This window comes from Artibeus jamaicensis, unplaced genomic scaffold (genome assembly GCF_021234435.1).
Source record: "Artibeus jamaicensis isolate MK-2021 breed Jamaican fruit bat unplaced genomic scaffold, CSHL_Jam_final contig_723, whole genome shotgun sequence".
Lineage (NCBI taxonomy): Eukaryota > Metazoa > Chordata > Mammalia > Chiroptera > Phyllostomidae > Artibeus > Artibeus jamaicensis.
The window spans coordinates 2458231-2483852 of NW_026521938.1; the positions used below are offsets into that span (position 1 = coordinate 2458231).

The window sequence follows — 25622 nt, forward strand, 5'->3', positions numbered from 1 at the left end:
GCCTGGCATATCCCAGAGAACTGTCCCCAGATACTCACTCCCACAGTGGCTCCGGTGCCCATGTAGTGCAACAGAACCTGTCTCCCAGGACCAGGCACAGCAGACGGAAGCTGCAGAGAACGGCTGTGTCTCTTCCTGTCCTGACCTGCTGTGAAAAAGGGAGAATCATAAAGAAAGGAATTTCAACAAGAGCTGAAGGCAGCCAGCTCAGCGGGGGAGGTGGTCAGGGGTCACATATTTGCCTCTTCAGGCATGGACCTCCCCATCCTCACTACTGTCCTCTCTCGACTGTCTAGGGGCAGGGGAGGAGGGTCGCAATGCACCCACGACTGGCAGAACAGGGCAGGTGGTTAGGACATAGGTGAACACTTGACAGGGTGGTGGACAGTGACTGAGTTCGACTGCATTGGTTCAGCGCAAGATTCGTGGCTTTCCTGCCTGGGCCTCATTTTCTCTGTCAAGTCGGAATAACAGGGCAACAATTTTGGCCGGGGGGCGGGGGGTGTTTGAGCTGAGTTGGGGCTCTTTTTGTGGCCCCTGATCTCTAGTTAAAGCCCTATCTATCTATGGTGGCTCTGGGAGCTAAATTTTTCACATTCCTTTGGGTCTAAAGTTTAAGAATTTTGGCCAGGCCTGCCTTTCTCTCTCCGAATCCCCATTTCCCCGTCTGTAGAATGGGCAGGATGGACCTTTCTAGACTTGGCATGAGGACTAAATGAATCAATCTGTGTAACAGTGGTGGGGGTTTTTAAACATTTTTATTTATTGATTTTAGAGAGAGAAAGGAAGGGGGAGAGAGAGAGAGAGTCTATTTGTTGTTCCACTTACTTGTGCACCATTGGTTGTTTCTTACATGTGCCCTAACTAGGGATCAAACCTGCAACCTTGGCGGATCAGGACGATGCTCTAACCAACTAAACTACCCGACCAAGGCTCTAACAGTCTTGGCACAAAGGCTGGATGGTGCCTAGCAGGCCTCAGAAAACTGTGGCTTCTTTTAGCTAATTTATGAAATGAGTCGTTCATTCAGCAGACAATTATGGAACTCGAGTCTGGGCCAGGCTCCAGACGCCACCCAGCCGTCTTCAGAATTTGGAGCTCCCTAGCTGAGGCTCTAGTGAGTGCAGGGCTTTGTCCAAATCTTGATCTCCATACACAGCTGACAACGAGCCCTCGACAGACTTAGGACCAGAAGCTTGACGCAGCAGGTGGCCCAGGCCCGCAGCAGGTAGACTGCAGCCCATACCGGACCAGCTAAAGTCAGAGCCCGGGCCCCCTTACACTCCGGAACCAACAAACCAACCCCGCCAAGGTTCCATCCGGACCTGAACAGTCCCATCATTCCTTGCGTCTTCTTTCGGGCTTGTGGGAGCAGCGCGGAGGCTCGAGGGGAATGTAGTTCCTACCGCGGTCGGAACCGGACTCTAAACTAAGTCGTTTGCAGTGGAAAACCCCGCAGGAGAGGAACTGGAGAACTTATGAGCGTCGGCGTTACCATGGCAACCGTCAAGCCAATCCACTCTCCAGCTTTGGTGATGGGAGGAGTGGAAAAAAAAAAAAGGCTTCGTGATGAACTGCAGCCTTCCTGGGATTCGTCATTGCCTGGGATACGACTCACATCCTCCTGCCTTCCAGTCATTGGATGCTGGTGATTGGTAGGTTCTAAAAGAGGATGGGCCTTCTGGCCTGGTTCTCACGCTGTCAGCATGCGCTGGTGCAGAGCTGGGGAGTTGCCGGGGTCCAGCCCTGGAAGGTCTCAGGGTCCCCGAAGGATGGACGGCATAGGCGACGAATGAAGAGTCAGACAGCAGGTTGAATGCCGGAGAACAGCCAGCCTCTGTGGGTCTGACCGAACTCTCAGAGTTTGATTTAAGCTTTATTTTTATAGAGATTGTTACACAACATTAAAGGAGCAGGTGCATGGCATGAAGTTATGTTAAATAAAGGTTATTTTGACCAGGAGAGTCATTAATCAGATAATTAGAGCTAGCTGTATGAACAGAGCCTTTGTTGTCCTGCTTTTTTCTTATCTGTCTAATTCTATTCCTGTCCAAGGTAGAGGAGGGACTGTTACTCTAACAACTTTTAGATATTCATGGGCTACCTCATAAGGGGGGGACTTTGTTCTCTGGCCAAGAATTTATTTAATATAACTTCATTGGAATTATGCAGATCATTGACCCTGAAATGCAGGCGTCTAAAAATCCCACCACCTACTAATCGCAAAAACAAACATGTAAGGAGAGATAGACAGGAAATCCAGCCACAGTTGCCTCTGCTGTGCAGATGCATCTCATCCGTCCCGACTGTGTCAAGAACGGCTGCTGGTCGGCTCCCGACAGGGAGTACTGGATGGTCCCCCACCCCCGAAATTCTTAAGCTGTTTCTTTGGACTCCCAAAATCCTGAAGGTCAGCTTCTCCCATCTTCGCGATCTATAATTTTCTAAATTCCCGTCACTAGTTCCACCAAAATTGGATGTCTGTTTCTCCCTCAATATTGGTCTCTAGTCATTCTCCAGTTTTTGCCTCTGTGTTCCCCTAAAACTCAGGACCTTGCTTCTCCTCCAGTGAGGGCCTTGAATTTCCCCTCTTCAAGTCCAGGTCCCTGTTTCTCCCCCAATTTGTGCCTTGCCCCCACAAATCACAGCCACCATGAATCTGTATCTGTGAGACTGTTCTAAATTCTTATCTTTCCAATGAACAGTGGGTCACTCTTGTGGTCTGTAATGATGTCTATTACCAAGTGACCACCAGGGGACAGATCGAAAAGTTCCAGACTGGCCTTGTCTGATTCTGTTCTCATTTCTATGCTGAAGGGGGAAACTGTGGTTCAGAAGGGTGGGCCTCTGTCTGCTTTTGAAGAGAAAAAGGGTTTGGAGGGCCCTCTGGGCCCTGCTGGGTGTGAGGGTGAATGGTGTCACTGCCTAAGCCTATCCACTCTGCTTTCCCCCGGTCAGTACTTCCCAGGGGCATTCCCCATGTCCAGGCAAAGACCATAAGGATCAGAGAAGATCCCGCCAGGACCAGAAAGAAAACCACTTAGCCCCTCTTCATCCCTAGAGAACCCAGTGGGATGCCCGAGTCTACTGCTGTGCACATAACTGTGGTGAGGAAGGCAGGGGTATTGACCAGGGGCTGCAGAGGTCTTGGCCTCCAAGTCCCCCCTGCCAGAGGCTGAGGTCTAACCCCCTATACAGATCAGCTCCGGAGACTGTGTCCTGCGAAATATCATGAGATACTACTAATGACAGTCCTGGGGTACCTAGAGTCTCCTATCTGAGATGCTTCTTGATTGCTGTAGGGGCAGGGTTGAGCCTTTTCAATCAGCTAGTCAGTAAACAAGCAATGTATGGTAGGTGCTGAGCACCTGCTATGTGCATGCCCAGGGTGGGTAGGCAAGTGGGGTCGCTGGGGACAAATGGAGGCCCTCTTGGGTCAACTGGCTGAGCCCCTTGGAGGCTGTCGTAGGAACTGGGAGGTGGGGAGCCTCCTGTTCTACCAGATGCCACCCCATGCCGTCCTGCCGGACAGCATGGGTGTGCAGCCGCAGTGGTCGTTGCCTCTGAGAAGCCCACCCGGGTAGAGACCACTTTCCAACTCAGCACCAGGGTCTAGGTTTAGGAGGTGCCTAAAAGGTGAGGTGGGTGTCTGAAGGGTTGTCACGTGTTCTCAACGATGGCCTTCGCGGCCATTGGATATGGAGGCAGAGAAGGTAGAGCACCCACCACCGCCAACCCTCACCGTCCTACCTACTTCAACACGGACCCACAACCAAAGGATGGGGACTCTTCCCCGCCCCCCAGGGGCAAGGCAATGGAGGGTCTCGGGCTGGTGAAATGACAGGGGTTAAGCTTGAAAAATGTCCTCTCCCTGCCCCAAACTCATGCGTGTAGTGGAAGTGGGAACCACGAGTGGAGCCCGCCCACGCGCACGCCTCGGGGCCAGGACCAGCAGGGGGCAGTAGTGACCACGGGACTCCCATTCCGCAACCTGAGCCTGTAGCGCTCTTGCGGGTGAGGCAGATATCACCAGGGCAAGGAATGAAAGACTGCCGGACTAACTCCGCTAAAACTTGGGCAGGTGGGAAGTGAAATCAGCGGCGGAACAAATCGGAGAAAGCTTGCGGAACTTTTGCCCTCATTAGACATGGCGGCACTGGCCTCACAGAGACCCGGGCGCTAGAGCACCGCCGGATAAGTACTGGTCGTCAGACATCCGCCAGGAAATCTAGTGCCTACGCTTCTCCGAGTGCGCACGCGCTGGAGGATTTTCGCGTACCCTGTGACGTAGCAGATGTCTTTACATTCTTGCTCCTGATTCGTTCACAAGTACCTTGTGTCTTCACCGCGCGGGTCGCCTCTGCTGACCCGGAAGTTTTTGTTCCCGTTAAAAGCGTAAGTCCGCAGCCTGCGGCCTCTTCCTGTCTGTGCCAGCGGAGCGCGTGGTCCACGCGGAGCGACGGAGGCGGCCAGGCAGCGCGCTCAGGTGAGGCTGTCGGGGGTTCGGGGGTTTGATGGACGTTCCAGAGTCTTTAAGGAAGCCATGGGCGGGCCCCGAAGCCGGAGGCTTCTCTCGTGGGTCCTCTCCTCTCCTTCCGGGAACCGTGCGTAGGGACCGGGAAGAGGCAAGGGGGTTGCTGGAGCCCCGCCACCTCCGGAACTTTCCCCGCAGCAGGCCTCCGGATAGTGGGATTGTTCTTTACAAATACAAGTCTAGATAGGAAGTTCTCGTAATTCTGAGATGCACGGTGCATTCTCCGCTTCGTACACGGTTCCTTCCTTAATAATAGCTTCCGTTCCCTTTATAGTGCCGGACACGAACCGTAGGTTTTGCCTGGTTCTGCTCGGAACTCGTGTAGTGACCTTTGATGGCAGATAACATTTCTGTTTTGCTGATATGGAAGCAGAGTCTAAAGCAGTTGGGTGACTCCCACAGTCGCAGAGCTCCTTAGAGCTCCTGTGATTTGCTCTCCAGCGATGCCATGTTACGGCGTTTGGCATCTCCTGCAGGCTGTGGTTCATGCATCAGCTGTTGACCCTTGGGTTCTTGGTTGACAGACACATGCTTCTTGCTAACCCCTGAGTGGTTTCTCCAGGGTTCAGAAAGGCAGAGCCAGAATTTCACAGCCTGCCTGGGTTCCTCATGACTTCCGAATTAACAGGATGTGCGCCGGGCTCAGAGTCAGTGGTGGGTGCACCTGGGCCCTGACGATTTCTGTCCCTAGGATGACCGACTGGGATCCGGCTGCACCTGCAGTAGCAGAGACCCCTGATATCAAGCTCTTCGGGAAGTGGAGCACCGATGATGTGCAGATCAATGACATTTCCTTGCAGGTTAGAGGAGACGTGGTGGTTGTACCCCCTCAAGCTGGGGGTGGGGGCCCATGTGGATTCTTTCAGGAAGGTCACTTGAAACTTGTAGCTGCCCATCTAAGTCAAGAGATGAACATGTGACCTTTGAAAGGGGATCCCTGTACCACCACACCCACCTGTCCATTGTTACTTGGATGTGTACAGAGGTTGCTAACATTTTTATTAGGAGATGGTTCCTTTCTCAGAAGGAGCATCCCATCCCATGGGTTATTTTTGTAGCAAAATACACATAACATAAAAATTAACCATCGTGACCATTTTAAAGGGCAGGGTCCAACATCATTCTTCCACTTGTCCTAGCACCATCTAGTTTTTGTCTTCAGTTTTGTGCATTTTATTTAACAAACTTAGGCCATAGGATGTTTGTAATTTAAGTCTCTTCTAAACACTATATGCATGTATCCAAGCAATGTTTGTTAAAGAGAGTGTTGGTCTTGGCATGCTTGTTGAAAATTAGTTGAGCATAGGTGTTGGTTTTTACTTTCCATTGATTTTTAGAGAGGAAAATACCAACTTGTTATTCCACTTCTTTGTGCATTCACTGGTTGATTTTTTAAAAGTTTTTTATACTTATTTATCTTTAGAAGGGAAGGAGAGAAATGTCAACATATGGTTGCCTCTGGTGTGTCCCCCGCTGGGAACTGGCCCGCAACCCAGGCACGCACACTGACTGGGAACCGAACTGCGATCCCTTGGTTTGCAGGCCCGCACTCAATTCACTGAGCCACACCAGCCAGGACAATTGGTTGATTCTTTTATGTGCCCTGAATGGAGCTCAAACTTGAAACCTTGGTACAATGGGTCAACACTGTAACCATTTGAGCCACCCAGCCAATGCCTAAGCATAGATGTTTATTCCTGGACTCTGGATTCTGTGTCTGTCCTTACACCTGATACACGCGCCCCCCCCCCTTTTTTTTTTAAGAAAGAGAAACACGGATTTGTTGTTCCACTTATTTATCCATTCATTGGTTGTTCCTTAGAAGTGCCCTGACCAGGGATTGAACAAATAGGTTTGAAGTCAGAAAATGGGACACCTCCTACTTTATCTCCGTATTGTATACTTGACCTTGTTTGCACTTTTGTGGGTTCTTTCTGGGGGAAAAAGGTTATATTTTGTGACTGCATTTGTACAGAGACGAATAAAATTTAGTTTGCGTTATGTTTATTATTCCCTTTTTAAATTTTATCTTTTTAAGATTTTACTTATTTTTACAGGGAGGGGAAAGGAAGGAGAAAGAGGGAGAGAAACATCAGTGTTTGGTTGTCTCTTGTGCATTTCTTATTAGGGACCTGCCTGCAACCCAGACATGTGCTCTGGCTGGGAATCACACTGATGACCCTTTGGTTCCCAGGCCAGTACTCAGTCTACTGAGCCACACCAGGCAGGGTCCCTTTTTACTTTATTAGGAATTGAGCCCTGGCTGGTGTGGCTCAGTGGGCTGAGTGCTGGCCTGCAAACCAAAAGGTCTCCTCCGGTTTGACTCCCTGTCTACATACCTGAGGTGGGGGTGTACAAGAGGCGAGCAATTGATGTTTCTTTTCTTTTTTTCTCCCTCCTTCCCCCTCTCTGAAGATAAATCTTTTTTCAACTATATTTTAAAAGAAGTAAATGGAACAGCTCATGTGTGCGGGTGGTTCCCTCTAGTAGACACTAGACTGTTGGGCCAGTATCAGCTTTCTCTGTGTCCTTTCCTTGTCACTCCTTGTATCTTTAGAAAAACATTGTTTATATCCTGACGTGTGAGTCATAGAATGGCCTTGGGCATGTTTCATAGTGGGACTATTGAGAGTCCTGTAAGTGGCCACATAGTTCCTGATCCCAGCCCCCTTCCCAACATTTTGGGGTTTTCTAGACATTTTGGGGGGAAATTTATGTATGCATAGAAAGGGTTTTTGTGTGATACATTTTTTTTAACAATGGTTTAGGTGTCAGGACCAAGAGTGTTTCTTCTGAACATTCAGTAACGTACAGGACAGCCCCTGGCCCTCCCAAGAATTATCTAAAATGTCAGTACTGCAGTTTCAGGAACACCAAGTTGGGTAGTTGTGTTATGTTTGTGATAATCTCCATAGTTTTCCACCCTACTTCCTCCCATTGTAAAGTCACTTGTGCCCTAGTTGGTGTGGCTCAGTGGATTGAGTGCTGCTGGTCTGTGAACTAAAAGGTCACTGGTTCAATTCCCTATCTGGGCACATGCCTGAGTTGGGGGCCTGGTCCCCAGTTGGGGGCACACTAGAGTCAACCACACACTGATGATTCTCTCCCTCTTTTTCTCCTTCCCCTCCCCTCTCTAAAAATAAATAAAATCTTGAAAACAAGGTTACTTGTTTACATTTTATGTTATTGTGGCAGCGGGGGTTGGGTGCTCCGTGCCTCCAGTCTATCCTGTTTCTGACCATGGTCTCTCTTTCTTGCCCCAGGATTACATCGCGGTGAAGGAGAAGTATGCCAAGTACCTGCCCCACAGTGCAGGGCGCTATGCGGCCAAGCGCTTCCGCAAGGCACAGTGCCCCATTGTTGAGCGCCTCACCAACTCCATGATGATGCACGGCCGCAACAATGGCAAGAAGCTCATGACTGTGCGCATCGTCAAGCATGCCTTCGAGATCATCCACCTGCTCACTGGCGAGGTAGGGTCTGAGGCCAGGTGGGCAGAGTGTGCCCTTAGCAGACCCTAAAGTTAACAGCCACCCCACGGTGTGCGTGCTGTTAGGTGAGGCCCTACGGGTTTTAGGGATGAGAGACTAGAGTAGGGTACTGGCCAGATCTCAGGCTCATTGTCCCCCACCCCATCAGAACCCCCTGCAGGTCCTGGTGAACGCCATCATCAACAGTGGCCCCCGGGAGGACTCAACCCGAATTGGACGAGCTGGAACAGTGAGGCGACAGGCCGTGGATGTGTCCCCTCTGCGCCGGGTGAACCAGGTGGGCCTGGGGCTTTAGGCACACGCGGCTGGGCTGGTAATAGCAATCAGACCTTAGTGGAGTCCTGCCTGGGCAGCGGCTGGCAAGTGGGATGGCTCATTCTTGTCTGCATGTTTTAGCTGGAGTGTCATTTCCTCCAGGAAGCCTTCCTGGATTCCTATCACATGTAGGGCAGATCCCAGCTCTGGACCTATTGGGCTGAGATGCCAATTGATTTTTGGTCTGTTTTTTTGGGGGGGGGTTGTCTGTGTGTGTGTGTCTGTCTGTCTGTCTTGGATTACTTGAGAATCCATTGAAGACATTTTAACTAACCATTTCCCTCTCAACACTTAAGTGGTTATCTCTGAGAACATGGATGTTCTATCCCTACTGTCACCCCCAAGGAATTTTAACAGCAATTGAGTGTCTGGTGTCCCCAGCACACCCTTTATAGCTGTTAGTTTCCAATCAAGGGTTCGGGTCAAGAGCACACATTGCATTTCCCTATTACGGCAGGTCTCCAGTCTCCTGTAATCAGGAACCCAACCTCAGCCTTTGTGTCTATCCACACTTTTGTGGCCCTCAGTCTGATCCCAGATCTGGCAGCAATATGGGCTCCTGCCATTCCATCTTAGTGAGCCAGTGGGCGGTAATGTGTGGCCAGCAGTTTTGGGGGAGGACCATGGCCCTGCCTGGTTTGGGGCATCCTCTGTCCCGGGCTCAGTGGACTTCTGTTCCCTAGGCCATTTGGCTGCTGTGCACAGGTGCCCGTGAGGCTGCCTTCCGGAACATCAAGACTATCGCTGAGTGCCTGGCAGATGAGCTCATCAATGCGGCCAAGGTGGGTGAGGACACTGGGGGACTTGATGCGTGGGGGGGGGTCTTCCCACCTCTGGAGCTAACCACGCTGTTCCTTCCAGGGCTCCTCCAACTCCTACGCTATCAAGAAGAAAGACGAGCTGGAGCGTGTGGCCAAGTCCAACCGTTGATCACTGGCTACAGCCCCAATAAACCTGTCTGCCCCTCGGGCAGCACCACCTGTCTGTGCCACTGTCTGTCCTTGGGGGTCGCTGGGAGCTGGGACAGGACAGCCCCAAGTCCTGAGGAGCTGGTCACATTCCTGACACATCTTTTGGCCTGTGGGGACCTGGATTCCCCAGGAAAGCACTACTGACTAAGAACCATGGCACCCTGGGGTGCTGGCCTGGCCACCTGGAGTGTTCCGGCTGGTTGGAAATGAGAAGGGTGGGGTTATCCCCACAGAGGTGTCACTCTGGCTTGGGGAGGGGCTTGGTTAGTCCCTGTGAAGTCTGGGTGGCGGCTTACCATCCTGAGTAGCCCAGGAAGAGGAAACTAAGCTGGGATCTGGGCCATGACCACTTCCAGCCCCTTTAGCTGGCCAGCAAGGGCTCACCCTGCCCAGGCCACTGAGGGGTCTTCCTACTTCCCACCCACACAACTCCAGAAGCCCCATTCTCGCCAGGTTGTCCCTGGTGGCTCCAGGCTGTCTCCTTGGGAGCAGTAGGTGGTCTGGCTACGGCCCAGCCCCGGGCAGCCCTTGGGGCCACTGTCACCGCATCCATGTTCCTCTGCCAGTGCCTCCTGGATGAATTCATGAGGAGGTGTTGGGGGGGTGGGATTGCTCATCAGAGGTCTCTAGGCCGTTCGAGCTCTGTCACCCTGTGCTGTCTTTCACCTGCCCACCACCCTCCACATCCTTCTGTTCATCCTGGTGGGCGTGACAAGCAGTCTGACTAGTCTGGCTGGGACCTGGAGGGCAGTGGTGCCACCTCAGGCTCCCTCCCACAGGGAGGGGCACTTCTGTCCCTCTGACGGTAAGCCAAGGATTGGGGTCAGAACCAGCAGAGACTTGCCAGACAGAGGTGGTTCCAGCAGGTAGGAAGGGTCGGATGGCTGGGGAGCCTGGGACACCTGTTGTGGGCTTCCTGGCTCTGCTTCCAGGCACCGGCTCCTGTGTCCTCGCCTGTCCTTGGAGTTTCTGTGCTCCTGCAGGGTCTGTCAACCTAGCTGTCCTGGGAGTCCCTATTTGCTCTTCCCCATGCCTGCCTGGTCCTCTCTGGAGTCTCCTCTTGGCTGATTCTGGGTCTTCCAAGTTCATAATCGGCTCTGTCCCCTGGGTTCATCTCTAGTCCGTCCGAGGTCCCTCCCTCTCTTCCCTTCTGTGCCCCCAATTCCTGATCCTGCTGCTACGCCCCACCTTGAACATCTTCCTCTACCCCAACCCCGAGTCTCTTCTATCCCCCCATATTGTCTTCTACTTCTGGGCCCTGCTCCACGTGGAGAGAATCCCCTGCGGCGTGCAGACACTCCGTCCTTGCACTGCCTTGGTTGCTGCCTGTCCGCCTCTCCTCTCAGGCCCAGTCCGGATGCCCTGCCCTGGGCTTCCTTGGCTCCGCCACCCGAGGGCCACCCAGGCCTCCGGCCCGAGCTCCCCGGGCTCGCTGTCTACACCCCGGTCCCCAGGCCGGGGGGAGGAAGAGGAGGAGGACGAGGAGGATGGGGACTGCACCCCGGGCTCGGGCCCCATCCTGCCCCCCGCGTCCCCTGTGGAGTGCCTCATCTGCGTGTCGCCCTTCGACGGCGTGTTCAAGCTGCCCAAGCGCCTGGACTGTGGTCACGTCTTCTGCCTGGAGTGCCTGGCTCGCCTGTCGCTGGCCACGGCAGGCGGCGGCGACGCGGTGGCCTGCCCAATGTGCCGCACACCCACGCGACTAGCCCAGCGCGGGGGGCTGCCCGCCCTGCCCACACAGACCGGCCTGCTGCCCCACGAGGCGTGCACCCCGCCTGCGAGCCAAGGCTCTGTGCGCTTTGACCGGCGCCGGGGTCTGCTCTACATGCGCCCACCTCATGCTCCTGGGTCGCGCAAGACACGCCCCACGCGCCCCCAGCCTCCACCTCCCCTGCGCCTTGGCCGGCCGCTGTCGCGCCGCCTGACGCTGGACAGCCCCACCTGGGCCTTTAACGCTGCGGTGGCACTGGCCGTGCTGGTGACCGCAGGCCTGGTTGTGTCCGGCGTCTATATCTTCTTCCTCATCCCGCACGCCGCCTCTTCTGGTCCCGCACGGCCCCAGCTTGTGGCGCTCGCCCCGGCACCCAGCTTCTCCTGGTTCCCGGAGCAGCCCACGCCTGGGATGCCCTGGACCCCAGGCCCCACGGACAGTGACCTGGATGCCATCCTGCCAGGGGCTGCGGAGGATGCGCTGGAGCCCCAAGGGAGCCCCGAAGACACAGAGGAGGTAGAGGGGATGCTGGACAGGACGTTGGACCGTGAGTGGGAGGCAGAGGATGGCCCTGGCTGGGCCAGTGGGGCACGGGGCAGGAGGAGGGTATGGGGGGCACAGTAAACGCATCTCTGCTGCAGATCCAGCCTCAGGTCCTGGGGATCTTGGTTTTATCCTGGGGGCCCTGCCAGAACCACTTGCTAGGATCCCCTGAGGCTTAGTTGGGAGCCTGGTGGCACACATTTCTCCAGAGAGAGGTCCGGTGGGATTATCACCGCTAGACAGGGACCCTTTCAAAAAGAAACCCATGAGAACACCTGTGCCCCCAATCCCTGCAGGCATTCAGCTGAGGGTCTTTGTAGGGCACCCTGCTGGGAGGTCCAACCCTGTCTCCGTGAGAGTGCAGTGGGAGTCCCCCAATTTTCATCCCTGGCTGGAGAGCCTCCCTCACTGACTGTGGTGGCCCTGTCCTTGGAGGGCAGAGCTGCTGCTGTTCTTGGCTGGAAACAGCCCTCTGACCGGGCCACTGTAGGGCTGACTCCCACCCAGGTGGTGCACTTTGTTTTATATTCAGCTGCTTGCAGGCTGTCTCGCTGCTACCCTGCACACCTCGCTGGGACTAGGGCTGGAGAGGGACAGGTAGGACCTGAGCCTCAAATACCAGCTCCCACCTGTGTGCTGAGAACCAAGTTTCCATGGAGGAAGTCGACCTTCCTCTGTGGGTCCTGGTTTCTGGGATCCTCCTGATAGACTTTGGGGCCTGGGGCAGCTGTATCACCCAGGCTCACAGAGACCAAGGTTGCCCTCTGGATCAGTGATGCATGATTTGGGGGGTTGCTCCTGGACTTCCTTGGCAAGTGGAGTCCCCATCACCCCCACCTCTTTTCATTAATTTCTCTCGGGGCCAGTTATTGCCCCTCCTCCTCTGCCAGATTTCCATCAGCCTTTCCTGTCGGGCCCCCAGGTGAGGCCTCAGCCCTGCTGGTGGACTGCTTCCTCCAGAGAGGGCAGCTCTTGGATCCTGTTCTCCTCCCCGAAGCCTTCCTGGCTTAGTCACAGCACAGTTGATGGCAGCCACCCTCAGGATATGAGTCATCTGCCCTGACCCCCAGGTCCTGAAACCCCTACTCTGTCTCTTCCCAAGGTTGGGGTGCTGTGTGTTGCAGGGGGGCCTCCAGCATTTTTCCAGTGACATTTCTATGGGGCTAGAGACTCCTGTTTGGTTTGTTTACATGTGTGTCCTCAGCACCTGGCCTCGAGTGAATGCCAAACAGTTTTCTGGGAAGTGACAGCATTGCAGGTAACTGGTGGGCAGCCCAGGAATGCCTGTGGACACTCTGGGCGGACACAGCTGCCAGTCACTCTGATCTAGGCAGTCAGCGGAGCTCCTTCTGGTGTGAGCTGCTGCTTCCAGGTGGACAGACAGAGTGGGGATGGCAGGGTGTTCCAGGGGGTGTCTTTTGAGACCAGTTCCTGTCCCATACCTGTAGGGCCAATGTCACTCACAGCCCAGCCTCCGTTGGGAGGAGACCTGATCAGGCAGGAGCAAGGATGGCAATGTGTAGATTTTTCTGGCTGCTGTGACATATTTCCACCAACTCAGTTCCTTAGAAAAACACACAGTGTCTCTCAGTTCTGCAGGCAGAAGTCTTGGGATCTGTCTCACTGGACTGAAGTCCAGGTGTCCACAGGGCCAGTTTCTTCTGGAGGCTCCAGGGGAGAATTTGGGTCCTTCTTAGCTTCTTTAGCTTCTAAGCTGCATTCCTTGGCTTCCTCTGTCTTCACAGCAGAGGATAGTATCTTCAGATCTCTCCCTCTAACCCTCCTGCCTTCCTCTTTGACTTATAAGGACTCTGTGATGACACCCAGATAGTCCAGAATACTCTCTCCAGCTCAAAGTCCTTAATTTAAACACATCTGCAAGTCCTTTAGGTACCCAGGCAAGGTATCAGATTCAGATTCCAGGGATTAGGATCTGGATATCTGCAGGAGCCATTACTGTTTGTATAGTGTCTCAGCTCCCTCCTCATCCCATCTCTCCCGCCTGGGGCACAGGGGTGGGGGCAGAAGACCTTCCAGGGATGGATCCAGCCAAGGGAACCAGAAAGGAACCCTCGTCTGGTGGTACATAAAAGAGGGAGAGATGATGCTCTCTGCCTGAGGATGTTCAAAGAAGGTTGCCTGGATGAAGAGACATCAGAACTGTATCTTCAAGGACACTAAGGGGAAATGATAGCTGACATTGAGTTGGGGACCTGACACAATGAGGTGGTGGCTGAGGTTAGTAGACAGCGCTGGCCTCTCCCTCCCTGTGCTAACCAGCTTCCTTCAGGAGGCTACAAAGGAAGCATGATTTCTCCACCCTCAGCTGGGAGCCTGAGGCCTCAGTCTCTCCTCCTGTAAAATGAGGCTGATGACAGAGCCCAGGGACTGCTGCACATCCTGTCTGCTGATTACTACCTCGATGCCTGCCCGCCCACTGCTCATGAACAAAGGGTCTGCCCGAAACCACCCCGGGGCCAGGATCATGGAGACTGCCCCCCACCTTTACCTTTCAGCCTGTGGTCACCCGGAGCTGTGCTCTCCCAGCCCTCCCTCTGCCAGCTCCATCCCTGCTGTCCCAGGCTTGCTCCTCCTCCCAGGTCCTGTGAACACCCAGACAGCAGGTCACCCTCAGTTCCTGGCATTATAACAGAGAGGCCTGTACCTGCCAGGCTTTGGTTCCCTGTCCTTTATTGTAAAGCGGACAATAAACACTCTATTTGCAAGAAAAATTCGTTAATCCACCTTATTTATTGAGTGCCTGCTGTGTACCAAAGGTGCACTGGGGGCACCACAAGCACAAGGAGGGACCTCACATGGCAGATGATGTCCAGAGGTCTAAGCAGAGGAGCCATCATCTTGGCCACACAGCCTCCTCCGCCACATTCGTGGGGCCTCCAACTCAGCAAATCTTACCTGGGTCCTCCCCCAGCTCTCTTCCTATTGTCCCTCGAGGGAGCGGCAGTGCCCAGATTGACAGATGGGGAAACTGAGGCTGGGTGTGGGCAGGGCGTGGACTCAAATGGGGACCAGAGAGCTTTCTGCAAAACATCTCCCCTCAATTCCACGCTCTTGTCCGACCCAGACACACTCGGTTTTCCCTGTCCGCCACCCCCTGCCCCCCTGGCACACTTCCTGTCCCCGGCTCCGCGGCCGCAGTTCCCTCTGCCTCAGTTCTCCCCTCCTCGCTAACACTCGCGGCCGACCAGGCCTCGGGAGTACAGGGCATGGGGGGACATCGGACTCTCGTGTCTTCCCCTCTGGCTTCGCCGCAGGCCGGGGCAGCCTTCAGGACGCCACGGGTCGCACAGCAACCCTGCTCCTCAGCCCCAGGTGGTTTCCAAGTAACAAGAAGCTCCTCCTTGCACGCGCGGCTCGCTGGGAAACGGCCCCCTCCAGTGCCGTCCTCAGTGTGAGGTATTATGGGAAATGTAGTTCTAAGCGTCCTGAAGAAGCTGGGAACGCGCTCCACTATCGCCGTGGCAACGAGCAAGCGGCCGCGCGAGAGGAGCTGGGAAAAGAAGTGAACGCGTGAAGCGGCCGCGGACTGCGCGGGTGGGGCGGGACTTCCGGCATCGCCCAGGCAGTGCTCAGTTGGCCGTTGGCGGTGAGTCGTTGCGGTCCTTTAGCAAGGACTTACTTCCCTTGAGTCAAGTGGGCGGCGAAGGAGAAAGGCGGGGACCCTGGCAGCATCTCCGCACGCGCGGGCGTCCCCGTGATGGCTCCGTTTCCTTGAGTCTCGCGTGCCCCGTTTCCCCGGAGGCGGCTCCGCACCCTTCGGAACCTCGTACCCGGTGGAGACCGAGCTCCGAAGTTTCCTCAGCGGCTGGAGGTGGCTGCGCGCGGGGCGGCGGCGGCGTTCAGTGGACACTGGGCGTGCAGCCTGGTTGCTGCCACGCTCCGCCTGAAGGTTCCGATGGCCAAGGAGACGCTGGTGAGTGCCAGGGATCCGCTTCCAAATGAGCCCTTGAGGGAGCAAGGCTGGGGAGGGGAGGGACAGCCAAGCAAATGCTGTTGGATGAGGGCTGGGGCTCGAAGATGTGTGCGTGGTTCCTAGGGGCGACGCTGCCTGGGGCGGGTGGGGGAGTTGTTGCTCTCCGTGGTGTCACGCTGGAGACACCACGTGCAGAACTGACCTGTGGGGGGCTCATTAGTTTCGTGCATCTGGGGCGGACCGGAGAGGTTATGCCGGGTTGTGTGCCTGGCGGGCAGCTATATGAACTCTGTGAGGTCTGAGGCTCGGGGATCTGGCGGGCAGGAGATAGGGAGCTCCTGTGCTCCGTGCTCGGTACGTAGTTGGCATCTGTCTGATCCCCAGCCTGTTGCTGTGGGCTGGATGCATACATAATCCAGTAGTAATATTAGGAGCGAGGCACCAGTGATATTAGGGGCACTGGTCATTCTCTGAGGTGTAGGGATATTAGGAAGAGGGAGGGATGAGAGTATGGATGGGGGGGTTAGGGCTCAAAGGGAAAGATGTGGCAAGACCCTAAGCTACATGTCAAGCCCTAGATGTGTTTCTCTGTCTACATTTTGGTTGGCTTTTCTGCCTACTGTTGACCTGAAGGCTCAGTTGAATATCCATCATGGCAGGGGGTGACCTTTGAGGACGTGGTTGTGTACTTCTCCCGGGAGGAGTGGAGTCTCCTTAATTCCACCCAGAGGAGCCTGTACCGTGATGTGATGCTGGAAAACTTTGCCCTCATTGTCTCGCTGGGTAAGACCCTCACACTCTCCCAGCAATCTGGCCACCTCTGCTTTTTCCCCGTGGGGACTTGTGTTCATCCTAAAGCCCCACCACGGAGACTGCTTTTTCTCAGGTTCCCTGGTTTGGTGCCCAGTACTCGGACCGGACTGTGTTCGTCCCACCTCTCCCTGAGCAGCCCTGTTAGCAGCCTCATCCTCAAGGGCGTCATGGGGGATGGCTTGGGTTCGGATGTTTACAATTTTCCCAACAAATCCGATACAGCTCTGCCTTTTTCTATGACCCTGCTGAAGCCATGGCCCCTCTGCTCCCAGTTTTGCCACCTTCCTCCAAAGAAAATTGTATAGGGCCCTCCCTGGGCCAGGATTGAGCCATGAATTCGAAAGGGGGGAGAAAGAGAGGGATGTAAGAGAGAAACATCCATTGGTTGCCTCTCGTACGCACCCCTACTGGGGACTGAACTGGTAACCCAGGCATGTGTGCTGACCAGGAATCACACCTGCAGCTTTTCACTTTGTGCAACCAACTGAGCCACACCTGTCAGCCTCCAGGACTTTATTTGATAAGTGTAGACACCTTTATCCTATTTCCAATCTTATGGGAAAAGCAGTCTTTTACTAATGAGTATGATATTGGCCGTAGGTTTTTGCAGGTGAGGTTTCCTTCTCTTCCTAGTTTGTTGAGGGCACTTGGCATGAGAAGCCCTTAGATTGTGTCTAATCCTTTCCCATGTATATGGAAAGTATAGTGTGACTTTTTCCTCTATTCTGTTAACATGGTGTATTTCTGGATTTGGTTTTAATATGTTCCACTTTGCAATACTGGAATAAATCCCACTCTATTGTGGTTTATAATTCCTTTGGTTAATTCCTGGATTTGGTTCGCTAGTATTTTTGCAACTATATTCATAAGAGTTATCATTGTGCCCTGGTTGGCAACCTCAGTTGTTATAGTATCATCTTGACACACCAAGGTTGCAGGTTCGATCACCAGCTGGCACACATAAGAAATAACCAGTGAGCCCTGGCTGGTGTAGCTCAGTGGATTGAGCACAGGCCAGTGAAGCAAGGGGTTGCCGGTTCGATTCCCAGTCAGGGCACATGCCTGGGTTGCAGGCCAGGTCCCCAGTAGGGGGCACACGAGAGGCAACCACACATTGGTGTTTCTTTCCCACTCTTTCTCCTTCCCTTCCCCTCTCTCTAAAAATAAGTAAATAAAATACAAAAAGAAAGAAAGAAAGAACCAATGAATGCATGGACAAGTGGAACAACAAATCAGTGTCTGTCAGCCCCGCTCTCCCTCCCCCCTCTAAAAAATAAAGTAATAAAAAAATCAGTGGTATCGTTTTCTTTTCTTGTAACGTCTCTGGATTGAATGTGAGGGTAATTTTGGCTTCAGTAGATGGAAAATGTTCCATCCTCTGTTGTTTTTTGGAAGAGTTTGTATTTTTGTGATTTGTTAGCAGTGTCCCTTTTTCATTCCTCTTCGTAATAAATTGAGTATTCTGGTTTTTCTTGTCAGTTTAACATTTGTCAATTTTGTTGATCTTTTCAGAAACTCAGATTTTGGTTTCCTTGATTGTGTTTATCCAATCTCTTTCATTTATTATTTCATTCCTTCTGCTAACTTTTGGTCTAGTTGCTCTTGCGTTTTCTTTTCCTTGAGGTGTAAAGTTAGACTATTGGTTTGAGGTGTTTTTTTTATTTTTTATTTTTTAATAAGAGTTTATTTGAGCAAAAACTAACTGATGACCTATGCCAGGGAGCAAGATCTGAAATGCCAGGGAGAAAAAGTGTTGCAGTGTCTTTTACACATTTGAAATTAAGGAGGAAGATTACAGAAAGGTGGAAGAAAGTGAGTCAGAGAGTGTATTCCAATGTAGTTCAGATCATGTGCTCTGTCGAAGGGTCTAAAAAGAGGCATTTCAAAGGTGTGTTAACCCAGATGCACAGAGACAAAGGGCCGCACTGAAGAAGTTACAGGCCTAGGGTTTGACTACCCACCTTGATCTGCTCCTGTTAGGGATTTATGATCAGAGGTTTGAGATCTTTTTAAAATATTCTTGTTGTAGCTCTGGCTGGTGTGGCTCAGTGCATTGAGTGCTGGACTGTGAAACAAAGGGTCGCCAGTTCCATTCCCAGTCAGAGGCAACCACACACTGATGTTTCTCTCCCTCTCTTTCTCTCCCCTTCTTCTCTCTCTGAAAATAAATTAATTAATTAAAAATAAATACGTCTGTTGTGAGAGAAATGCATTTGTATTTTTATTTTGTTTCCAGCCCTTGGCACACAGCTCCTAAAACCTTTGGACTCTCTGCAGTGATGTGGGTGTTTTTTTGTATGCTCATTGTGACTGGTAGCTGGGGACCCCTAGATAGGTTCAGGATGAGGCATGGTCACCAGAAAGACTAAGGCATGATTGGAAGGTTGAATTTTTAGCTACTCCCTACCCCTCATCCTCCCAGCCCCACACAGAGTGCAGAGGGCCTGGAGTTAATCACCAACAGCCAGTGGTTTGATCGATCTTGCCTACATAGTGAAACCTACCCTCCATTAAAACTTATAAACGGTGGTGCTCGGAGAGCTTCTGGGTTGGTGAACACAAGGGGGTGTTGAATAGTGGCACCCCCCTGGGGAGGGGGTGTGGACACTCAACTCCCCACGCCCACGCCCACCTTGGGAACACCTTGCCCTGCGCATCTCTTCCTTTTGGCTGCTTCTGAGCTGCGTCCTTGATAGTAAAACTGGTGATCTAAGGAAACTGTTTTCCTGAGTTCTGTGAACCTGAGTTTTAGCAAATTAATGAACCTAAGGAGGGATCAGTCATGGGAATCCCCAGCTTATAGCCAGTTGGCCAAAACTATGGGAGTCCTGAGACTTTCCATCGATGTCTGAAGTGGGAACAGTCTTGTGCAGCTGAGCCCTAAACCTGTGGCGTCTGACACTAATTCTGGGTAGTTGGTGTCAGAATTGATGAAGCCCTTGGACACCCAGTTGGTGTCACGGCTGGAGAAGCGGTCTGGGAAACTCTCCACACGCTTGGTGTCGCAAGTGTTGTGAGTAAAACAGCACGGAGGTGTTTGTAGCTATAATTTCCCCTTTAAGCTTTGCTTTTCCCCCATAATGTTTATATGTTGCATTTTCATTTTCATCTAAAAGTACTCTGTGCCTGGCTGGTGTGGCTCAGTGGATTAAGTGCCAGCCTGCCAAGCAAAGCGTTGCCAGTTTGATTCCTGGTCAGGGCACATGCGTGGGTTGTAGGCAGGGACCCTGGTTGAGGGTGTGGGAGAGGCAACTGATCAGTGTTTCTCTTACACATCATGTTTTTCTCCCTCTCTTTCTCCTTCCCTTCCCTTCTCTCTAAAACTAAATAAAATCTAATAAAAAACCTTAAAAGTGCTTTTAAATTTTTTTCTGGTTATTTAGGAGAGTTTTAGTTAAAGTCTATAAATTTGTGAGTTTCCCAACTTTTTTTCTGTCATTAAGTTCTGTTTAATTTCATTATAGTCAGAGAATATACCTTCCTTTATTTTTAAAGAGTTTATTTATTTATTTTTAGAGAGAGGGGAAGGGAAGGAGAAAGAGGGAGAGAAACATCACTGTATGGTTGCCTCCTGCACACCCCACATGGGGACCTGGCCTGCAACCCAGGCATGTGCCCCAACTAGGAACCGAACCAATGACCCCTTGGTTCACAGGCCTGTGCTTAATCCACCAAGCCACACCAGCCAGGGTACCTTCTTTTATTTTTAAAATTTTTAAATGGATTTTATTTATTTATTTTAGAGAGACAGTAGGGAGGGAGAAAGAAAAGGAGAGAAACGTCGATATGTGAGATATACATGAATCAGTTGCCTCTCGTGTGCCCTCAGCTGCGTACCTGGCCTGCAGCCCGGGCATGTGCCCTGACCAGGAACCTGACTGGTGACCTTTTGATCCACAGGCTGGCGCTCAATCCCTGGAGCCACACCAGCCAGGGCAGAGAACGTACTTTCTATGATTCGAGTCCTCTGATATCCATTAAGGCTTGTTTTGTGTCCTACCAAATGGTTCGCTGTGAGGAATGTTCCAGAGTGAGAACATGTATCTGCTGTCCTTAGGCGGCATATCCTGTATGTGTCTGTTAGTTCTAGGTGACTTTTAGTGCTACTCAAGTGCTACATCCTTGTCCATTTTCTGCCTCCTAGTTCTATCCCTTTATTGAAAGTTAGAAATTGAAATCTCCAACCATTATCTATTTCTTACTTCAGTTATGCTAGTAAGAGATTTTTTTTTAATGTGGCAAAACATATAACATGAGATCTATCCTCTCAATGAATTTTTAAATATACAGAGAAGGTTCCTTTTCTAATACTCAGTTTCCTTCTGGTTGCCTTGGTGACATAAGATTCCTGTGGTGTGTGGCTGGCTGGCCTCTTAAACTTTCTCCCTCCCAGGATTTGTACCTTCAAGATCCCATGTGGTGGCCCAACTGGAGGGTGAAGAAGAGCTCCAGATGGCCAACATGGTGGGCATTACTCTGATTCGCAGAGCGGAAGCCGGGAAGGGTCCTGGTCTCGGTGAGTGGCGTGGGGGAGCCTTGGTCTCAGTAGCGGGCTCACAGCCTGCCGGGTCCTGTGTCTGTGTGCACTGGCGTTTTGGTTCTGAGGCTGGTGACCGCATCTTATTCCCACCCTGCCTTTCCCTCTGGACACACGGTGTGGTCTTGCCGTGTCCACCATGACTCAGGCCCTGATGGGCCACCTCTGTGGCCTGTGTGTCTCGTCATTTCCCCTTCTCTGTGCTACAGTCGTCTTTTCCTTCTTCACCATGCATGCAGTCACCAGTAGCTCAGGCCCCGCTTAAAGCCTGTTGCACAGACATGACTCGGCTCAGAGGCCCAGCTCTCCTCCCCACACTCTCCTGTTTTTGTGTCCTCACCCCTGTTGAGGTCTCCTTTGTTCTGTGATCTGGTGGAGCCCTCTTGTGCTGGGCCAGCCCTTTCTCAGCAGACATTTCCCTGCGGCTTCGTGGGGATTCTGTGGACTCCTTGCTGGGTGTGTCTGACGTGCACCAACAATGAAGGTGCCTCCTGCTGCTAATCCAGCTCTCCGCAACTGCTGTGTCTCTGTTTCAGGTTGTCCCTGTAAACTGGATGGTGGGGAGGCCCCTCCTCAACAGGTAAGGAGCTGCAGAGTCCACCTGTCAGAGCAGCACCTTCTGGGTGGGGAGACTGTGAAAGACATCCCTGCCGCCTTAGGCCCCCTCCAGCTCCAGGCCACCCACAGCGAGGCGGAGCCGTGCAGGAGTCCGGGGCGCGGGGAGCCCTTCCTGCCCGGCCCCAGTCGCAAGCAGCAGCAGCAGGGAGACCACACCACACAGAAGTCCTTCAAGTGCAGCGGCTGCAGAAAAGCCTTCCCAAAGGCCTTCACGCTCCTTGACCACCTGGTAACTCGCTGTGAAGAGAGACCTTTTAGGTGGCCAAAAGGTAGAAATGTCCCCAAGGAGAACTCAGCCCTTCGTCACCGAAAAATCCACACTGCAGAGTCATCCAACGTGTGTAATGAGTGTGGAAAGGCCTTCAGTTACCCGTCTAAACTAAGGAAGCACCAGAAGGTTCACACAGGCATAAAACCTTTCAAGTGTGGTGAGTGTGGAAAAACTTTCAACCGCAAAGACGCCCTTGTTCTGCACCAGAGGATCCACACTGGAGAAAGGCCCTACGCCTGCAGCGAATGCGGCAAAGCCTTCAGCGTCCTGTCCACTCTCATTCGGCACCGGAAAGTTCACATTGGAGGCCGACCGTATGAATGCCGGGAATGTGGGAAGTTCTTTAAATACAGCCAGAGCTTCATTCTGCACCGGAGAGTTCACACTGGAGAAAAGCCTTACGAGTGCAAGCAGTGTGGGAAGGCATACGTGACCCGCTCGGGCCTGTACCAGCACTGGAAGGTCCACACTGGAGAACGGCCCTACGAGTGTGGCCTGTGTGGGAAGACCTTCACCACCAGGTCCTACCGCAACCGGCACCAGCAGTTCCACACGGAGCAGAGGCCCTATGAGTGCACGGAGTGCGGGAAAGCCTTCAAACACAGTTCTACCCTCCTTCAGCACAAGAAAGTCCACACTGGAGAAAGGCCGTAGGGGGAGAGGATGCAGGAAGGCCTTTCACCATAGCTGGCACCTCACTCAACAGGGAGGGCGTCTCTGCAGAAAGGAGATTGGGGAGAGGAGCCCCTTGAAAGCTGAACTGGGTACATCCCGTCACTCCTGCTGTCGGGGTTCCAGGTACGTGGGAAGGTTGAGAGCTGCGTTGCACTCTGACCTGCACAGGCTGTGACAGAAGCCGTCACACCTCTGCCACCTGGCACCTCTCCACGGTGCATTGTCACCCTAATGTGCTCAGGGACAGCAGACGTCCATGCACCCTGCTGTGTGCAGAACAGAGTCATGAATGGTGGAGCCCATGTTGGGCCTTATTTTCCTGAGTGGTTTACATGTGGACACACCTACCTGGGGCCAACAACTTAGCTAAGCAGTGTCTACAGCGGACATCTGGGGAAGGTGAACCAGTGTCGTGGACGCTGTTGACACTACATGCGGTACCTGTTGTGGGTTTACCCAGCCCTGGAACTGTCTCACTGCTCTGCAAGGCACAGCAATAAAGGTCTTATTACTTAAGTCACCTTTAATGTAGGATGTTCTGATTTCTGTGTGAGGGGATGGTGAACAAAATTGGGCTCATGAATAGAGGGCATGGCTTCTATGGGGACCCCTGCCTCCTGTCTGTCTGGGAGGGGACAGCAGGATGGCAGGGAACAGTTCCAGTTGAGGATGGTGTCGCTTGCATCGGTGCCCGAGACCTGCAGGGAGAGACTGAAAGGCTCGGTGGGTGAATCGTGTGCCTGGGTGTCAGGTTTATTGGTGGGTCAAGATTAGACAGTTGGGGACTGGCGGGTGTGGCTCAGTTGATTGGGAGCTGGCCTGTGAACTGAAAAGTCACCAGTTCGATTTCCAGTCAGGGACACGCCTGGCTTGTGGGCCACATCCCCAGTTGGAGGGGTGTGAGGCAACTGATGATGTATCTCGTGCGCGCTCTTTCTCGCCCTCTTTCTCCCTCCATTCCTCTCTTTAAAAAAAAATCTTTAAAAAGTTGGCATTAAATGCCCCAGGTGTCTAGGGACATGAGCCAGGGCCTTTGTTCCCAGGGGATGTTCCTGAATCTCCAGCACTGTTCAGAGGAAGCTGTTTCCAGAGTCAGCTCAGCAGCTATGTCCGCTGAAATCTAGAATGTGGAGTAAGTTGTAGACTAACCGTGGTACCGGCAGGGGCCTATTGGAAGACTGGTGGGCGCAGACCCTGTAGTAATGCACGGGGAGCCTGGGACACTAGCAGGTCTGAGCAGGTTCCAGAGAGGCCTCCGCAAGTGCTCTGGCAGCTGTGGCTTCAGGAGCCGAGGGTCACAGAAATTCTCTGGATTACAGACCTGTCATCTGTGGCCCAGGTCACTCTCAGCTATCTACCTGTTTTTTGGATTCTCCTAGCCTGTGTGCGTGTTCACCTCATGGCCATCGCTCAGTGTCCTGGGATGTGGCTTTAGGGACCCAGCCAGTGTTCTGGTATCTGCACACCATGGCCTTCAGTGTTTCTGCTACCACTGTCCCTGGGCTCAAGGGAGAAGTGGTTGATCTTGTGGTTTGTGGGATCCTTTGATTTAAAAAATGTTGGAAACTTTTCCCACAAGGTAAATGAAATGTCAGTTAAGCAAAACTTGTATGTTGTCTGTAGCTGTGTCCCTGGTCCTGAAACTGCTTCCTGTCAAGAAAGTTAGTAGGAGCTCTTTCTCTTCCGGTCCCAGGTGCTTCAAGAGCTGTGGCTGTGGGTGCAGAGATGGCCAAGTCCAAGAACCACACCACACACATCCAGTCCCCAAAATGGCACAGAAAGGGCATCAATCAACTCTGACTGCAAAGATGTGAATCTCTCGAGGGGGTAGACCCCAAGTTCCTAAGGAACATGCACTTTGCCAAAAAGCACAAGGGTCTGAAGAAGATGCAGGCCAACAATGCCAAGGCCATGAGTGCATGTGCTGAGGCTATCAAGGCCCTGGTCAAGTCCAAGAAGGTTAAGCCCAAGGTCCCAAGGGGTGGCAGCCCAAGCTCAGTCAGCTTGCTTACATTGCTCACCCCAAGCTCAGAAAACATGCTCATGCCCGCATCACCAAGGGTCTCTGGCTCTGCTGACCAAAGGCCAAGGCCCAAACCAACCCCCAGGCTGCAGATGCAGCCATGGCTCAGGCTCAGTCTCCCAAAGGTGCCGTGGCCTCTGCGAAGGCTCTGCAGTAGAGGCCTCTGTATGCCAATGCGAGGACAGAAGTACTGGTGTGCCCCTGGGGCTGGGGTCCTCCTGTGGTGTTTGTGCAAATAAACCTGAGGCAGGGTTTGTCAAAAAAAAATGAGAAGGAATTGTGTGTGGAGAGAGCCCGGGACCTGACATGAGGGGCTGTGGGCTGCAGTGTTAGTCCTACTCTGTACTGGGGCTGGAAACCACCGCTGCTGCCTCCAACGGCGCTGATTCTTCCCGCCCATCCTGATGGCTGAAGGGGTGACGACCATACTGCGTACAACTTCAGGCAGGCTTGCAGCAGGGAGTTTTTGGTCAGTCTGCTCAAATTCTCCCCAATACCATAAAATGTTTGCCCACCTCACATCTGCTCAGGCCCTCTTTCCTGAGTGTAAATTGTCTGCCTCCCACGTGGGGGTTTGTGTGAGAGCAAAGTCTAGTCCAGCCAGGTAGGGCCCAGGTCTCTGAACAAATCGGGGTGGGTGGCCTTCACTAGATTTCACAGGATGGCCCCACACCTGGGTGAGGGGTCCTCGGCACTTGCCCTAAATCTGCTCTCTGGTCTCTTGCTAGGGCTCCACACATAGCAGCCAACCTAATGGGGAGTGGGTGGAGAATAGTTTCCCTGTTGATACGGGGACATCTAGAACAAAACCCAATGGCTCTGACCCTTTGATCCACTGCTCGGGGAGCAGTTTGGGCAGGACTCACTCATTCCATCATGTTGGCTCAAGCTCACCTGGCAAGCCAGCACCGGCAGCCCAGGGCTGCAGCCTCTGTCCCCTCCCAGGCAGGGGTAGCTCTTTCACAATCCACCCAGCAGTTCCTGGTCCTTTGTTTTGTGACCACAACTTGTCAGAGATGCCTGCCCCACCCCAGTCCAGCCTCTCCCGCTAAAACCCCTTCAACAACTTGGCCAAAATATCCCCTCTTCCTGAGTCCCCTCACTCACTGTCTCGTTCGGAGCTTCCTCCCTTTCTGTGTCTTTATGCCCTGATGTTAGGCTGGACACAGACCCTCTTGCACCTGCT

General features: G+C 52.9%; 3 protein-coding genes across 3 annotated transcripts; all 3 read left to right on the forward strand.

The window, feature by feature from the left end:
- Positions 1–4378: 4378 nt before the first annotated feature.
- Positions 4379–9320, forward strand: RPS5 (ribosomal protein S5). Its single transcript, XM_037148484.2, has 6 exons — positions 4379–4486; positions 5226–5334; positions 7798–8007; positions 8174–8302; positions 9024–9122; positions 9202–9320. The coding sequence occupies exons 2-6, from the start codon at positions 5227–5229 to the stop codon at positions 9268–9270; spliced, it is 615 nt and encodes a 204-aa protein (XP_037004379.1). The 5' UTR covers positions 4379–4486; position 5226; the 3' UTR covers positions 9271–9320.
- Positions 9321–9410: 90 nt separating this feature from the next.
- On the forward strand, positions 9411–14284 carry RNF225 (ring finger protein 225). The gene is made up of 2 exons (XM_037148477.2): positions 9411–10177; positions 10658–14284. Exon 2 carries the CDS (start codon positions 10669–10671, stop codon positions 11644–11646), a length of 978 nt encoding a protein of 325 aa, XP_037004372.2. The 5' UTR covers positions 9411–10177; positions 10658–10668; the 3' UTR covers positions 11647–14284.
- Positions 14285–15380: 1096 nt separating this feature from the next.
- Positions 15381–22933, forward strand: ZNF584 (zinc finger protein 584). The gene is made up of 4 exons (XM_053672110.1): positions 15381–15499; positions 16159–16282; positions 20706–20828; positions 21386–22933. The coding sequence occupies exons 1-4, from the start codon at positions 15482–15484 to the stop codon at positions 22390–22392; spliced, it is 1272 nt and encodes a 423-aa protein (XP_053528085.1). The 5' UTR covers positions 15381–15481; the 3' UTR covers positions 22393–22933.
- Positions 22934–25622: the final 2689 nt, after the last annotated feature.

Coding starts and splice junctions, on each gene's coding strand:
- RPS5 (XM_037148484.2), top strand. CDS start 5,227: ATGACCGACTGGGATCCGGCTGCACCTGCAGTAGCAGAGACCCCTGAT. Junction 5,335..7,797: donor TCAATGACATTTCCTTGCAG/GTTAGAGGAGAC, acceptor TTCTTGCCCCAG/GATTACATCGCGGTGAAGGA. Junction 8,303..9,023: donor CTCTGCGCCGGGTGAACCAG/GTGGGCCTGGGG, acceptor TCTGTTCCCTAG/GCCATTTGGCTGCTGTGCAC.
- RNF225 (XM_037148477.2), top strand. CDS start 10,669: ATGCCCTGCCCTGGGCTTCCTTGGCTCCGCCACCCGAGGGCCACCCAG.
- ZNF584 (XM_053672110.1), top strand. Junction 16,283..20,705: donor TGCCCTCATTGTCTCGCTGG/GTAAGACCCTCA, acceptor TCTCCCTCCCAG/GATTTGTACCTTCAAGATCC. Junction 20,829..21,385: donor CGGGAAGGGTCCTGGTCTCG/GTGAGTGGCGTG, acceptor TCTCTGTTTCAG/GTTGTCCCTGTAAACTGGAT.